Raw genomic sequence first — 17,084 nt, 5'->3', positions numbered from 1 at the left:
TTTTTTTGGTTAAAGTTCACACATTTTATATTTTTTTTTGAGTGACAGCGGAGTGTTCATGTAGATTTAATTTACATGGCAAAGAAGATTTAAAGAAAAGGTTTGCCACTTTTGGCATGCGCTCTGGACTGTGGTCTTAATGGTCCTGGGTTTGAACTTGTTGAACCCTGCCTGCTGTCCTGCAAAGGTTTGATCTAGGATGTAATTATGTTCAAATATGACGGCACATCCGAAACATTTTTTTTTTCATCTTTCAATTTACCATGCAAAAAAGTTTTATTAATGACATCATGGACTAGATCTCTATTAAAACTCTCATCCAATATCTACTTGATGCACTACATTAGACCTTATAAAGTAACGAGATTGCAATGTTATATACAGATCATGCTATCTTACTTGTAGAGCCTGGCTTGTTTCATTGATCACCTACATTCATCAATTTTACTCAAATCCTAGAGCTTCAATTGCTGAGTTTATTGTGTTATCCTGATAAAAAGTACTAGATGGATGGATATTGCAGACTTATTTTATTAGAACAAAAGTCAAGGGATGATATTTGGCCGTATTGTTTATCTTTCAGAAAGAAGAGATGAAGATGATTATAAACAAGAAACTGTACTATTTAATTAAAACAGAAGATATACATCTCTATTACTTATAACAAAATACCAATTAAAATTCATGATTTCAAATCTCAAATAATAAGTCTTTAATATTCAAAAAGAAACAAATCAGAATGTAGTCAAAATGTTAATTTATTTTTCTGTCATTTCTGTTCCAGTTATACACACTTCCAGATATTCCAAATCTTGACATACAATAAAATTATTTCAAATTCAAAACTAAACCTAAACAATGAAAATTGAATCATTAAAAAAAAAAAATAAAAAAATAAAAATCAAGTCAGCATTTAAAAATAAATTGTCAACAAAATCAAGTAAAACCTGCTGGTTCAGCTAGCAGGAATATTTTTCAGGGGAGCTAAGATGTGTGATAAGAACTAGAAGGTAGGGAAAGTGGGTGAGAGGGACCATGCATAATGTGTGTGTGTACTTGCATATGTCTGTACAGTTCATGTGTGGGTGGACATTCTTCTTGCTGTAGCTACAGGTCAGAGGTCACAATCTAAAAAAACAAAACTGATTGAGTGTGCAAAAGATCACACACCTGAGTGTACTGTCTAGTTTTAGTTGGGTAAATATTTTGTCAGGGAAATAGGAAGGGAAAAAAAGATAAAGGGATACAAAAATTGATAGGCCAATGTCAAGGTTAACTATACAAGAGAAACACTATCATGTCTGAGTCAACACAATCACATGAAGACCAGACACACACAAAGAAACAAACAATTCATTTGTTTTGCATAATTTGTTACCTAATGATAAAAAACATGAAACAATTTGATCAACCAGTTTTAAAACACCAAATCATGATGAAGCTTCCGTAGCTTAGTCAGGGAAGCTACCAGCAACAGAACAGTTCATCTACAACACCCTGCATAGAATTTCTAGCATACACATTTTTTAATTTTTTTTAGAATTTGGTTGATTAAAAAAGTGTTGTTTTTTTAAAAATCTATTTAACACTTGTAGCAATCATTGCCAAATCCCAAAAGATGCAGATTCATTTTATCTGACTGTAGAAAAACAACTAGACTCATTCCTTACAATATACTACCCTGGCATGTTCCACTTGAAGGGTTATGTCCCCTAACAACATAAGAATCATGAACAACTATTTAAAAATCTATTCATTTGTATTAAAGTCAACATTCTGACAAGTTGAACCAACAACAACAAGTGTTAGTACAGATTTCTCATGGGACAAAAACATATCATTCTCTCCACAAAAACATTTCTGTAATGGCCTTGAATTACTGATAGGAAATGATCATGTCAACAAACACACAATTTCATTGGTACCCAAACACTTTGACCCGAGGGCCAAATAATTTCCCCTGTATGTCTGTCAAAGGCTGTATCAAACAATATTTGTCAGGTTCAGTGGAACTGAGCCTTTGCCTCTTCATTATGCACTCTGGGCAGAAGGTTTGACAGGCCGGACAGTGCCACAGGCCAGACAGCACCAAAGGGCAGACAGCACCACAGGCTGGGCATCATTGTTTTAACACTCAATTAAAACAAAACTCAGTAGCTTGTAATTAAAAAAAAAACAAATAATGCTTTACTGTGTAGATCTATCTAGTAACAAGGCAACAAGCAAACCAAACAAGAAAGAAAGAATCAATGGAGTCACATGAGAGTTGGCTGACACCAATCCTAGTGATGCCACTGAAGATATAGAATATAATAACATACCTTGATTTACTTCGGAAACTTACATTTGTTTCACTCTGTGACTGGTCATGTGTTCACCAAGACAAGACTGTCAAGACTGGCACACATTTCAGTTTACAAGCATTGACTTTATGGTCTCAATGTTTTGCAGATATAACCCTAGATTCTATTTCATCACCAGACTCTAATTACATACTTTTGTTATCTCTTAGTTCAACTGAAAATCAGGGGAGATAAGTCTCACCCATGTGTTCAATGCTTTTATTGTGTCCGAACAAGGAGTCAGCAAAAAGATACCCTGTTGAGCTGTAGTAGCCCAAAGTTGGTCCAGATATAAATCCCTTTTTGTTTATTTCTTTAAACAATGTGAAAACAAACAACAAAAACAAAAACTCTAATGTCCTAGATAACTAGTGTCCAGGACCAAGCAATGAACTAAAATAAAAAGAGAATAGAAAACAATGAAGAAGTAATTCCTGTATAATACAATTACAAAAATTACAGTTAAAAGAAAGAAAATTTATTCTGAAAAGTAAAATGTCCTATCTTGTGTTCAAACTCTTCTCCAGACATTAATCAATCAAATAACAACTGATCCTAGAGTTGATGTACATTTGTGAACAATTAAATTGCTTTAATTTCTAGAATAAATTACAGCATACACAAAATTTGCATAAATTTAAATATACCTTAAGAGCAAAAAAAAAATAAAAAAATAAACAATCACTTAACATATTAAAAAAATAATGATAAAATCTGTAAACACAAAACAAGTTTTAAAAATTTCAAAAAAAAATATTTGGCTTCAGTTCTAAACATTTGTTCCAACCAGGCAATAAGTTAGGAAATAGCCGCTATATAATATTAGCACAACCAAAACTTGGTACTAAAGATAGCCGCTATATAATATTAGCACAACTCAAACTTTGTACAGTGATCACAACAAAAGTGACACAACTTGAATCAATCTTTTAACATGAACACAACAAAAACTAAGAGTGAATAAATAGGAAGTAAACAAACAACTGAAACTAACTTGTAAAAATCTGTGTATGCAATATAGAATCTATTTACAAGATGTGATACACACCATTCTCCTTCCCCCCTACCACACATCTAACTACAACAGACCTTCTACAAGACTCACTCTCCGTAACTCTGGTGTACACACACACTCACACATGAATTAACTTAGAGAGTCTGTTACATGATACCAACAAAGAATGAGGAAAGATGGCAAGAGCCTTAGAGAAAGAATACAATTCCAACGCAGGGGCGCTAGCTACTTTCTAACCGGCTGTCCAATCGACTAAAAAGGCGGATGCGCCTGGCATTATGTGTTGCAGAATTAATGACTTCCATCCACCTGGAAAACAAAAAGTTTAAAAATATAATTTCACAAGATCATTAATATTAGAATGAAATAAACAGTCATTCTGAATGTGAAAGAAACATCAATATCCAAATGAGTCCTGCTTAAGCAAATGACCTCAAAACATGTTTAAAAGTATCTTATTGTCTTTTAATTAAGAACAAGTCAAATATATAACAAAAGACAATTGTGAAGCTGATGACTGTTTGGTAAGAGCAATTACTGTAATTAATGAATGAAACATTTAAATCAAAATGGAACATTTCTTTTAGCCTGCCCCAACTTCCCCTCCCTATGAAAATAAAATCCTAGTTTAGCTTATGTATAAATCTACTCAGAGTATATACAATTCTAATGATCTAGACTTAGAAGATGATGCTCAAAATGTTCCTGATGTCTATTCTTTAAATAAACGCTTTAATGAATAAGGCTTACAATCCGAAATATTTGAAGACATAGTCTGCTCAAGTTACAGATTATGTTAACCTCTAGCCAAATTTAAATCATTTTTTTATACTTTGAAAAATTATGATGGTTAAACGTGAGTTTTCCCAGTCTAGCCAATTAGCTAGTAAAAAATACTTTACAATGACAAGAGCTTCTAATTTTGACTTTCCAAAGGGGTGTAGAACAGGTGGATTAACATGCAGAGATTATTAAGTGTACCAGCAGATAGTGGGTGCATGCAAGCAAGAAATTGGTCAGAAACTTTTCTCAAAATAACATCCAGATTGTTTTGTAATGTGATTCTATTATGTTACTGGACTGTCTGGCTGTTGCACTTGTTCAAACCATTTCTGATCTGAAGACGTTTGATAGAGCTAAATATACAATTACATTTGAGATCATCTCTATTTGATTGTAGTCTATGCTGTACCACTAAACAGTATTGACACTACTTGAGACACATTAGCACCAAATTATTGAAACTCATTCAGTTTTCCCAAAAACCTCTACATTCAACACAACTAGTGTACAGAACACTCACAAGTTCATTCGATCTTTCAACTAGTCAGAAACTTACCTGGAGAAAGTGTATTCACTTTCAGCCCTAAAGAAATAGACATGATTTTTGAACTGAAGTTTGAACACATGGTCCTTGCTAATGCTATCTTCTTCCTCTGGAACATTGACTGCATAGCCCAGCAGTGGGAGACTGGCCAAGGGGTAATCATCCTGTTGACAAACCAGAAAAACACATTCTGAAAAGCTAATAACGTGTGAACCTATTAAGAACACCACTTTTTATGTAGACATGTAAGAATTATGTTAAAACAATAAATTCGTATTTATCCATATCTCAATCAAAAGTACATAGCAAACCCTACTTTGAGAAAAAGTATTTTTAGGACACACTAGTTTGACAAAAAGTATTTATAGGACATTCTATTTAGACAAAAATGGATCTCTAGGATACCATTCTTTAAAAAAAAATCATTTATACTGCTTTAAAAATTACAAAATTTCCTTAATAATTCCCTACACATATCCATGTATTAATGTCATTGGTTTTACTGACTGATTCAGGTTGTTTACTGACTGATTCAGGCAACCTGTTCCATCCTCTAATTTCCAAAAGACAAAAAGGAGCACTTGAACAAATTCAACAAAAAAACAACATCAATTGGATTCCCTTCTTAGACAGCATCAATAGTCCACACTATATGCGTGAGACATAATAACTTGAAACTGTTATCTCACCTGGTAAGTCTTGTAGAAAAACAAACAGAAATTGGTAAAGACCACCCAGAGTTTCTGCCAGCCATTGCTTGTCTTAAACTTCCTCAACAAATAGCCACTCAGTTGGTTCTGTAAGGAAACAGAAGGACGAAATAAAAATAAATTTAAAAAAATATTCTTCTAACACAAAGCAACAATGCTAGTTATCAAAGTGAAGTTTGTTGAGAATGGATTCTCTCCCTTGCATCATACCATTACTTACTTCAGGCACAAATCATTTAAATTCAATGTCAACTAATTATAGCACTAACACAATGGCCACAAAGATTGTGAAGATCATCCAAATATTTCACTGAATATGAGTCCCTAGTACCAACTCCTCTTTTCTGGCTCCATTTGTGTGTGTGTGTAAGGTACCAGGTAAGCTGGGGCAACTAAGGGGCATTTCCTTCATGGCACTAAGACTATTTAGCACTCTTGTCACTTAGAGCATATGGTCTATACATTCATACTGTTTACAGGTAACTGATGTCAACAAGACATTTGTAAATAATGTCCTAGAATAAATCATCAGTCTATTTCAAAGACACACATTTATCTACCACTCTAGAGAAAAATGTCATAGATTAACTCAGCAAACTATTTCAAAGTGTCATAGATTAGCTCAGCAAACTATTTCAAAATGTCATAGATTAACTCAGCAAACTATTTCAAACTGTCATAGATTAACTCAGCAAGCTATTTCAAACTGTCATAGATTAACTCAGCAAACTATTTCAAACTGTCATAGATTAACTCAGCAAACTATTTGAAAATGTCATAGATTAACTCAGCAAACTATTTCAAAATGTCATAGATTAACTCAGCAAGCTATTTCAAACTGTCATAGATTAACTCAGCAAACTATTTCAAACTGTCATAGATTAACTCAGCAAACTATTTGAAAATGTCATAGATTAACTCAGCAAACTATTTCAAACTGTCATAGATTAACTCAGCAAACTATTTCAAAATGTCATAGATTAACTCAGCAAACTATTTGAAAATGTCATAGATTAACTCAGCAAACTATTTCAAAATGTCATAGATTAACTCAGCAAGCTATTTCAAACTGTCATAGATTAACTCAGCAAACTATTTCAAACTGTCATAGATTAACTCAGCAAACTATTTGAAAATGTCATAGATTAACTCAGCAAACTATTTCAAAATGTCATAGATTAACTCAGCAAACTATTTGAAAATGTCATAGATTAACTCAGCAAACTATTTCAAAATGTCATAGATTAACTCAGCAAGCTATTTCAAACTGTCATAGATTAACTCAGCAAACTATTTCAAACTGTCATAGATTAACTCAGCAAACTATTTCAAACTGTCATAGATTAACTCAGCAAACTATTTCAAAATGTCATAGATTAACTCAGCAAGCTATTTCAAACTGTCATAGATTAACTCAGCAAACTATTTCAAACTGTCATAGATTAACTCAGCAAACTATTTCAAACTGTCATAGATTAACTCAGCAAACTATTTGAAAATGTCATAGATTAACTCAGCAAACTATTTCAAACTGTCATAGATTAACTCAGCAAACTATTTCAAACTGTCATAGATTAACTCAGCAAACTATTTGAAAATGTCATAGATTAACTCAGCAAACTATTTGAAAATGTCATAGATTAACTCAGCAAGCTATTTCAAAGTGTCATAGATTAACTCAGCAAACTATTTCAAACTGTCATAGATTAACTCAGCAAACTATTTGAAAATGTCATAGATTAACTCAGCAAACTATTTCAAACTGTCATAGATTAACTCAGCAAACTATTTCAAGCTGTCATAGATTAACTCAGCAAACTATTTGAAAATGTCATAGATTAACTCAGCAAACTATTTCAAAATGTCATAGATTAACTCAGCAAACTATTTCAAACTGTCATAGATTAACTCAGCAAACTATTTGAAAATGTCATAGATTAACTCAGCAAACTATTTGAAAATGTCATAGATTAACTCAGCAAACTATTTCACACACACAGCACGTACTACGACTCATCTCTGGCTGGGTTACTACAAACCTTTAAAGCCCTGTCATGATCCCTGAAACTGACACTGGTGTTGCGGTGCCAGCAGACGTGCATGGTGGTGTTGGCCCTGTGCTGGAGGAGCTTCTCTTGTGGGGAGTTCTGGTTATCAACATTGTCTCCACTGCCCACGTTTTCACTTGAACCTGTCATGAGAGGATGGACTAGGTATTAGGTTGTAGTGACAAACATATTCCATCTTGGATTTAAATCATACTTTTAATATTTTTTTGTAATAAAAAGCTTTTAAGGGAAAAAAAATGGTCTGCAAGAATGAGCATTGGAAATCACTTTAGAATGAATATAACAGACAAGTGTAAAATCTTACTAGCACTAGACTTGAGGCTGGGATACTGTAACTTATCTGCACCAATTCCCTTGACTCTGATCACAGCTTCATTGATATCTTCTATCCATTTATCTTTCTCTTCTTGAGAACTAAAATTAGACATAAGATTGAACAAAAAATTTAAACCTTAACTCAGACATAAGGAACAAAAAATTAAGCCCAAACACAGACATAAGAAGAAACTAAAAATTAAACCCAACTAAGACATAAGGAACTAAAAATTAAACCCAAACTCAGACATAAGAAGGAACTAAAAATTAATCCCAAACAAAGACTTAAGGAACTAAAAATTTAACCCAAACACATACATAAGAAACTAAAAATAAAGCCCAAACTCAGACATAAGAAGGAACTAAAAATTAAACTCAAACTCAGGCATAAGGAACTAATAAATAAATCAGTGATAATAAAATTGTAGAAGATACCTTGCTGCCACAAGAATGTATTTGTTCCCTGCATATATAGCAAAACTGTTTTGCACCGCAGACTTGCTCTGGTCTGTCTCCTCTACCTAGAGATGGGACACAGTAATGGTTAGCTTCAAATTTAACAAGACTTTTACAAGATACAAAACTAGGAGATGAGTCACTTACTGTCATCCCTCTCAAGGGCAACTGGCCATGAACTTTGAACTGCAGTAGTGATGCTGATGTCCTTGACGTGTACACCAACATGTCAGAAAACTGAAAGATATTTGGGCACATTAAATGTGTGAATAGAACACTAGTTGAACATTATATTATTATTGGGCACATTAAATGTGTGAATAAAACACTAGTTGAACATTATATTATTAAACATTAGTTTAACATGATTAAATGGGCAGATTGATAGGGCAAAGGAAGTTTAAATCATCTAACATAGTGCCAAATTCATTAATCAACATTTACTAAGTTGTTTTTCAGTCAATTGACAAAATTATTTTGGTAATGGATATAAAAAAATATTTTCAGTAACTGTGTAATAACATGAAAGTAACTAAGGTTAACAAAGAGTCGGCAGTGGTGCATAAGAATTTGAATAGTTGTTATTGAATATGTAAAATAAATTTACCAAGAAAAACATTCGTTGCTGATAACCTTTCCTAGAAAATTTTTGCAGACAACCTTCTCGGAGAAACTCCTGGAGAAAAAGAAAATTTGTTAAACAAAATATATTCTCGACAACTATTATACTTATAAAAACAAGATGAAATAGCTCAGGAAAATCTTAGATGGCTTTCTTCTAAATTTGTTTAAAAAAAAAAAGAACAATTATTTTTAACTACACTTACTTCAAATTGAACAAAAAAATTTTTTAGCATGAAAGTTAAAAAAAAATAAATTTCATTGTTAACCACTGGACTGACATACAAGACTTATCAATAAATAAAGATGTTTGTTCTTCATCTGATCTAACTGAGATATTCCTAAGTCAATAGTTTTAACTTAAAAGTGTTCATCAACAACTAAATGACAAAGAAGCACACTAAGGCACTGACCCTATCTTTATGGACTAGATTCTCCAATCCTAGAAGATCTCTTTGTAATTCCATCAATTTCTCCAGATTCTCCTGTGAACAGAAGAACCAGCATCAACCATTGGTCCATCTATCTAGACATTAACAGTGCCAACACAATTCATCAGCACCTTTCATTAAGAAATTCCTACATTTCTATGCATGAGAAGTTCTAATTAGTTTGATTGACTTGCTTAAATTAACAGCACTTTTAATTAATTAATTTCTAATTATCAGCAACAGCAGCTAGTTGTTTTTTTTTTGCATCATATAATTAATTTATTCTAAATTCTGACAATTTAAAAAATAATGGTAATGTTTATTTAGAAATACAAATGTGTTTTTTTTACCATTTTTCTGAACTGATCTCTGAATTCATTGGTTATTTCAGTGATACGACACAAAGCTTCTGAAAATGCATGTCAATAAACAATTTTTAGCATTGTATTAAGGTGCAATACTTTATTTAACAAAAGTTGCTCTAAGTAAACTGACATTATGAAACAAGTGAACTTGATCAAATTACCTTTACAGTCTTCTGTGTCATTGTTGGTGAAAGGGTAATATTTGACTAGACCTGCGAAGAGATTCAAAGCTAATTTGAACAATAGGAAGACAACTCAGTGTAACCAAGATGCATTGAAACATTTCAAATATTCCATTTTTAATAAAAATACTTTTTATACTTGACTAATATTTCAAATATACAAAGCAGATTAGCTAAGTTGACTTGTTTGTGTGGCCAATGTGTCAACTGGTTGGGGTGGGGGGGTGGGATCACATGGGCAGCACAATGACATAACTTCTTTAGTCCATGGCTGCTTTATATAACATTTAATTTCAACAACAGACACCCTCAAATAAACAGGATTTGGAAGTAATACAGACAATAAAAGAATCTGAGAATGCCTCTATTTAATACTTCATTTATGAAGTCCAGTGTGTCAGTTATTTGTTTTACATTCAAAATTTGATTTAATATACAACATCAGATATAATCAGAAAGACAACATACAAATTCTCCCTGAAGTCTTTAAACTGATTTATGAAAACAAAACAAACAACAACACACACTTGCCAGATAAAGATTAACTATGAATTCCTCCAGGACACACATTTCTGTATTTCTGTGTGTCCAATGCTATTAGTCTATGTACATTATGCTGAAAATGTCTCTGGTCTAAACAGCAGTTACAATGAAATTTCTTTGTCAATAAAAGAAAACACATTTCTTACGTTCAAGAATGAGCTTCAAATGCGACAGACGCTGTCCAGGGCGAAGGAAAAATGTGTTTAAGGGGAGGTAACACACTTTTTGGCTCTCAAAACCTCGGCAAATCTCTTCAAAGGGCCTTTGCTTTTTCACCATAATGTCTATCTCAGTGAGAATTTCTTCCAAGTGTTTGAAGTACTCTTCATAGATCTAAAGTCATATGCACAAAACATTGGAACAAGTCAATAATTTACAAGGAACTAGAGTCTAGAAAATTGCATTTCTACACATTTTGTTCTTTATTTTAGAAAATAACTTTAATACTATTAAAAAAGTTTTCAAAAATAAAAATGAAACAAAATACAACACTATATATTTTAAAAATCAAAAACTTGGTCGCAAATGTATACAACTTACCTCCTGACTGTTGTTGACAACTTTGAGCAAGAGATCTCCAATCCTCTGATTATCTCCATTCAATTGTGGCTGAATCTTGCCTTCCCTGTAGACACCATGAAACAAAATGTGCAAACTTAGTTTAGGAATGTCCAGGATGTTTGAACCAGACATTTGATAACATAAAAAAAAAGAAAGAACTGACCATGCTGCTAGCCGCTGTTCTACTTCCTTCAGGTAGCCATGATGAAAATTGTAGATGGGGTCGAAATAGTGAAACAAAATCTCATTCATAGAGTTCAGAATGGCAGGGTCACAACTGACAGCATTACGGAACCACTGTGTAGTGTAATAAAAAAAATGACCTCAATCTTGTTATCATGCCAAAAAAATGAGAAAGAAACAAATTTTAGCAAACTAAACAGCTTTTATAATTTTAAATACAACTACCTCTTGACACAATCAATGTAGCAATTTTTTGGGCTCCAAATATGACACAACAGAATAAGACAAGAACTGGATACAACAGAATAAGACAAGAACTGGACACAACAGAATAAGACAAGAACTGGATACAAAAGAATAAGACAAGAACTGGATACAACAGAATAAGACAAGAACTGGACACAACAGAATAAGACAAGAACTGGACACAAAAGAATAAGACAAGAACTGGACACAACAGAATAAGACAAGAACTGGACACAACAGAATAAGACAAGAACTGGATACAACAGAATAAGACAAGAACTGGACACAACAGAATAAGACAAGAACTGGATACAACAGAATAAGACAAGAACTGGATACAACAGAATAAGACAAGAATTGGACACAACAGAATAAGACAAGAATTGGATACAAAAGAATAAGACAAAAACTGGATACAAAAGAATAAGACAAGAACTGGACACAACAGAATAAGACAAGAACTGGACACAAAAGAATAAGACAAGAACTGGATACAACAGAATAAGACAAGAACTGGACACAACAGAATAAGACAAGAACTGGACACAACAGAATAAGACAAGAACTGGACACAACAGAATAAGACAAGAACTGGACACAACAGAATAAGACAAGAACTGGATACAACAGAATAAGACAAGAACTGGATACAACAGAATAAGACAAGAATTGGACACAACAGAATAAGACAAGAACTGGATACAAAAGAATAAGACAAGAACTGGATACAACAGAATAAGACAAGAACTGGACACAACAGAATAAGACAAGAACTGGACACAACAGAATAAGACAAGAACTGGATACAAAAGAATAAGACAAGAACTGGATACAACAGAATAAGACAAGAACTGGACACAACAGAATAAGACAAGAACTGGACACAAAAGAATAAGACAAGAACTGGATACAACAGAATAAGACAAGAACTGGACACAACAGAATAAGACAAGAACTGGACACAACAGAATAAGACAAGAACTGGACACAACAGAATAAGACAAGAACTGGATACAACAGAATAAGACAAGAACTGGATACAACAGAATAAGACAAGAATTGGACACAACAGAATAAGACAAGAACTGGATACAAAAGAATAAGACAAGAACTGGATACAAAAGAATAAGACAAGAACTGGACACAACAGAATATGACAAGAACTGGGCACAACAGAATAAGACAAGAATTGGACACAACAGAATAAGACAAGAACTGGACACAACAGAATAAGACAAGAATTGGACACAACAGAATAAGACAAGAATTAAACACAAAAGAATAAGACAAGAACTGGACACAACAGAATAAGACAAGAACTGGACACAACAGAATAAGACAAGAACTGGATACAACAGAATAAGACAAGAACTGGATACAACAGAATAAGACAAGAATTGGACACAACAGAATAAGACAAGAACTGGATACAAAAGAATAAGACAAGAACTGGATACAAAAGAATAAGACAAGAACTGGACACAACAGAATATGACAAGAACTGGGCACAACAGAATAAGACAAGAATTGGACACAACAGAATAAGACAAGAACTGGACACAACAGAATAAGACAAGAATTGGACACAACAGAATAAGACAAGAATTAAACACAAAAGAATAAGACAAGAACTGGACACAACAGAATAAGACAAGAATTAGAAACAACAGAATAAGACAAGAATTGGACACAAAAGAATAAGACAAGAACTGGACACAACAGAATAAGACAAGAATTGGACACAAAAGAATAAGACAAGAACTGGACACAACAGAATAAGACAAGTTCTGGAAGCTGAAGACTGGGACTAAAAAAACAGCCCCTTGTGGATTGTTACCACAGTTCAAAGCTATTGAGAAACCCGGTCAAGATACTAGCCCCAAGACACCCCTATAGAAGAAAACTATATGGAGAGCTGCCTGATCTGGTAACCTAGGTGCAACATGATAATGCAGAAGAAGAAAAAATCTCCTATGAGAGGTACATGGTGTTACAAACCAGTACAGTTGGTACCAAGTTTATGTGGGTCATTAAAATGTGGGTACAAAGTAGATTAGTAGTCAACATTGCTTCTGTAAATAATACCATTATTTTTAAAATCAAGCTTTCCATATAGAGTAGAAGTTTTAGGGCTGTGTCACAGCTACACATTTGATCCGTGACCTAATACTAAAAACTGCAAAAAGCTACAGAAGACCAAAACAAACTCATTTGCAGAGGGCAAGGGTTAAGGACTAGTAAAAAATTTTTATGATTAAAATGTTTATCACCATCTAAAAAAGTTTGCAAATAAAACCTTACCACACACAGAACTTCAAGATCTTTTTTGTAAGTTCTTTCTGTCATCAGCAATTCTTTAGCAATATAATAGGCAGTGTCAGTGGGTCTTTGCTGCGGACACATAAATATATATATATAGAGATAGTCCACAGATATAGTTCTCAATAAATGAACATCAGTTTGAAGAAAAAGGTTTTATCAAATAGATCTTAGAAAAGCCCTAGATGCCACTAGTTTCTTCAAGACTACTTTCAGCATTAAAAGTTATCAAATAGTTTCCATATCCTACTAAAGACTAACAAGATACTCTAGCACTTATCCTCAGACACCAAGTCTATTGACAACCATCTGCTTGATTCCTACTCACCCTTGACTTTTTGTTCTGTTCCTCCTCTCTATCCTGAGCTGACAAGATACTGCCTTCAGAAACTGCTCGCCCACTTTTTGATGAGGATCTTTGGGCTTCTGTCATATCACTCAAGTCTGCTGGAGTGGTGATGCCACCACTCAGGTTAAAAGACAGCTCTGCAGCATCCACATCCTGCATGGAATCCTCATGGGAAAACGAGCTGCTGACCACCTGGCGTCCCTTTTTACTTGGAATAGCCGGAGCTTCATCTTGAGGTGGTGGCAGTCCATTTATTGTTGTGACAGTCCCACTATCAATATCAGGAAGGCCATTGTTTATGGAGGTTTCACTGAGGCCATTCTTCATAATGTCCCCGTTAGTTTTCAAACCAGAGAACTCTAGGTGAAGGTCATGGTCAGGTTGGTACAGTCTGCTGTCATCGTATGTGTAGTGGTCATCAACTGAAGGCATAGTGTCATCGGGGTCATCTTCAAAAGGAGGCGGGGGAGGGGGAGGAGAGGGTGAAGTGAGCGGAGGGGGCGATGGCGGTGGAGGAGGAAGCTCATCTATATCATCTGACTTCTGAGATGATTGTCGACTGTTCTGAAATTTCTTTGGTGGGCTATGACTTCAACATGAGGAACAAAAAAAGTACTTATATTAAAAAAATTGTTTCAAAAACCAAAATGATGGGCCATAATGTCTGGCATCATTCATGTGACTTTATTTATTAAAAATATTCAAATTTAAGAAACTTCTTTAATCAGACTACTAAACCATACAAATATCTAGTCTTTGAATTAGTAACTCATACTACAAGAGTAAAGGTACCCCCGTTTCAGACCTTGCAATTTATGGGGAAAAATGAAGTAAAGCTCATCTGTTTCTGTGGCTGACAGTTAACGACCAACCTCCTTTACTTTCCAAAACTAAAGTCAGGTACCTAGAGTTGGGTCGACGCAGGGGCATCCTAAAAATTCAGAATGTCAAAATCCCAGTCTTCACCGAGATTCGAACCCAGGACCACAGGTTCAGAAGCCAAGCACTTAACCACCATGCCCTTTATATAATATAGATATAGGCAAGGTTAAATCAAAATGTCTTTACTTCCCCAATAGGGCTGGACTAAAAGAAAATCCCAAAATTCCCAGTTTTCACCAGTACTAAAACAAGGGACTTCTCAATTTAGAGGGCAACGACTTTACCAACATCACCCCCCCCCCCCCATTCTAATACTGTAACAATATCCAAGGCAAAGGACCGAGAGGAGTGGAGAAAGACAGTTGACAGATCCTGTGTTATAACCAAACTGCCATGGGCAGGTCACGTCTGCAAAATGGAAGACCACCGCATCCCTAAAAGACTCTTGTATGGCCAACTAAGCGAAGGAAAGCGCTCGCAAGGTGGTCCAAGAAAGCGCTTCAGGGACACCCTCAAAGCTTCTCTGAAGGCGTTCAGCATAGACCCAGGCACCTGGGAGACAGAGGCACATGACAGAGCATCATGGCGTCACGCTGTGAAAACTGGCGCACAGGTTGCTGAGGAAAAAAGAACTATGATGGCAGAAGAAAAACGCCAGAGAAGAAAAGCAAGGCAAACGACACTAGCTCCAGCTGGAATAACCTGCCCAGTGTGCGGCCGAACATTCCAGGCTCACATAGGTCTCACCAGCCACATGAGGAGGCATAAAACCCCAGTGCAAAGCCCTCAGCCCCCTGGATGACAAAGTGGTCATCATCGAACCACGATGGACGAACTATATATACATATATATATATATATATATATATATATATATATATATATATATATATATATATATATATATATATATATATATATATATATATATTTATATAACCAAACAGTCCAACAGACCAAGGGATAGGTGAAGGCGTTGAAGATCTAATATAGAATTATTAATACATGATTAATTAGAAAACAGAAAAGGATTTGTCCCAGCTACTAAATCCATTCTTAAATGGCATTGGAGTGCTCTAGCATGCCTTAACAATATGTAACAAGGTTGTGTACAGATAGCTACTTCAGAGAATGAGAAGTGTGCTAGTCACACCATTACCTCAGGAACATTAGGTAAAAAAAACTGCAACATTGGCAGTCATAAAAAAATAATTTTACCTCAACATGAATAAAACTGAGTAAATCATAGCTTACCTGTAACGTGGGGAGATGGGGCCGGCAGTTTCTTCTTCCACAACTTCTGGAATGTTTTCAATCTCTGCCGTTCTAGACAGTCTATGACTCTCTTCAGCCTCTTCATCTTCTAGCACTCCAAACACAGGTGCCGATAACTTACGATCCTTTGAAGTAAATCGTTGCTGTACCATAGCAGATACTGTGAATAAAATGTTTTAAAATGATTTTTTTTTTCTTCTTTAATAAATAGAATATCAACAAGTTTGTTCAAAAGTATACTTAATTTTAGGCAAACAAACAAAACAAAACAAAAAAAAAGAATACTGTATATTGAATGTAATAAGATTACTTGTTAATTTCTGATATTATCTGATGGAAGTACAGAAATAAACAACACAATTATTTATAGCCTACTAAGAATTCTGGATTAAAAAGAAAAGAAGAAAATTTGTATTTTTTAAATTGCTTTTAGCCCATCATTCTTGCTTATAGTAAACTCAGTGTGCTATGGTCCAATGTCTTTTGTGGACCAGTGGGGGGATGGGGTATCTAGGAGAGGGTTTCCATGCTGCCTTTAGGCGCTCAGCAAAGACAACTCTGCTTGAGTTGGGATTGGAGCTTGAGCCCCCTTGTCAGGTGGCTGTAACCTAGCAGCCTTGGCCTCTCAGCCACACATCCCGATGATGGAAGGTGGTGATTCAAAAACTAGCAGTTTCGTGGGAGGATTTCTACAAAACAAAATGACTCAGCTGCTAGTTATCTTGTGGTTTAAAAGGAGGTACTAGTGTATTTCTCATTAAATAAAATCTCATCTGAGCTAGCAGTGTAAGACTAACACAGACCACATGCCAAATAGGACCATAAGATAAAATAAAAAACTTCAAGAAGTCAAAATATGTGATTAAAAAAAAAAGCCCATCAATAAATGAACT

General features: G+C 34.5%; 1 protein-coding gene across 5 annotated transcripts in view; it reads right to left on the bottom strand.

Annotated features, from left to right (window-relative positions):
- Positions 1 to 740: 740 nt before the first annotated feature.
- The window catches only part of LOC106060999 (FERM, ARHGEF and pleckstrin domain-containing protein 2-like), a 118,433-nt gene continuing 102,089 nt past the window's right edge, over positions 741 to 17,084 (bottom strand). For all 5 annotated transcript variants that reach the window (XM_056011786.1, XM_056011785.1, XM_056011789.1 and 2 more), the window contains 17 exons: positions 16,171 to 16,351; positions 14,014 to 14,623; positions 13,668 to 13,757; positions 11,101 to 11,234; positions 10,917 to 11,001; positions 10,523 to 10,709; positions 9,813 to 9,863; positions 9,637 to 9,695; positions 9,269 to 9,340; positions 8,842 to 8,910; positions 8,382 to 8,471; positions 8,214 to 8,299; positions 7,768 to 7,877; positions 7,434 to 7,585; positions 5,374 to 5,481; positions 4,697 to 4,848; positions 741 to 3,666 (listed from right to left, as the gene is read on the bottom strand). In XM_056011786.1, the coding sequence (XP_055867761.1) occupies positions 3,579 to 3,666; positions 4,697 to 4,848; positions 5,374 to 5,481; positions 7,434 to 7,585; positions 7,768 to 7,877; positions 8,214 to 8,299; positions 8,382 to 8,471; positions 8,842 to 8,910; positions 9,269 to 9,340; positions 9,637 to 9,695; positions 9,813 to 9,863; positions 10,523 to 10,709; positions 10,917 to 11,001; positions 11,101 to 11,234; positions 13,668 to 13,757; positions 14,014 to 14,623; positions 16,171 to 16,351 (2,324 nt within the window). In that variant the 3' untranslated portion in view covers positions 741 to 3,578. The remainder of the gene's footprint in view (positions 3,667 to 4,696; positions 4,849 to 5,373; positions 5,482 to 7,433; positions 7,586 to 7,767; positions 7,878 to 8,213; positions 8,300 to 8,381; positions 8,472 to 8,841; positions 8,911 to 9,268; positions 9,341 to 9,636; positions 9,696 to 9,812; positions 9,864 to 10,522; positions 10,710 to 10,916; positions 11,002 to 11,100; positions 11,235 to 13,667; positions 13,758 to 14,013; positions 14,624 to 16,170; positions 16,352 to 17,084) is intronic.

The sequence above is a fragment of the Biomphalaria glabrata genome, chromosome 15, assembly GCF_947242115.1.
Source record: "Biomphalaria glabrata chromosome 15, xgBioGlab47.1, whole genome shotgun sequence".
Taxonomy (NCBI): domain Eukaryota; kingdom Metazoa; phylum Mollusca; class Gastropoda; family Planorbidae; genus Biomphalaria; species Biomphalaria glabrata.
Note: the sequence above shows the minus strand (reverse complement) of the source record. Positions and strands in the feature narration are given on the sequence as shown.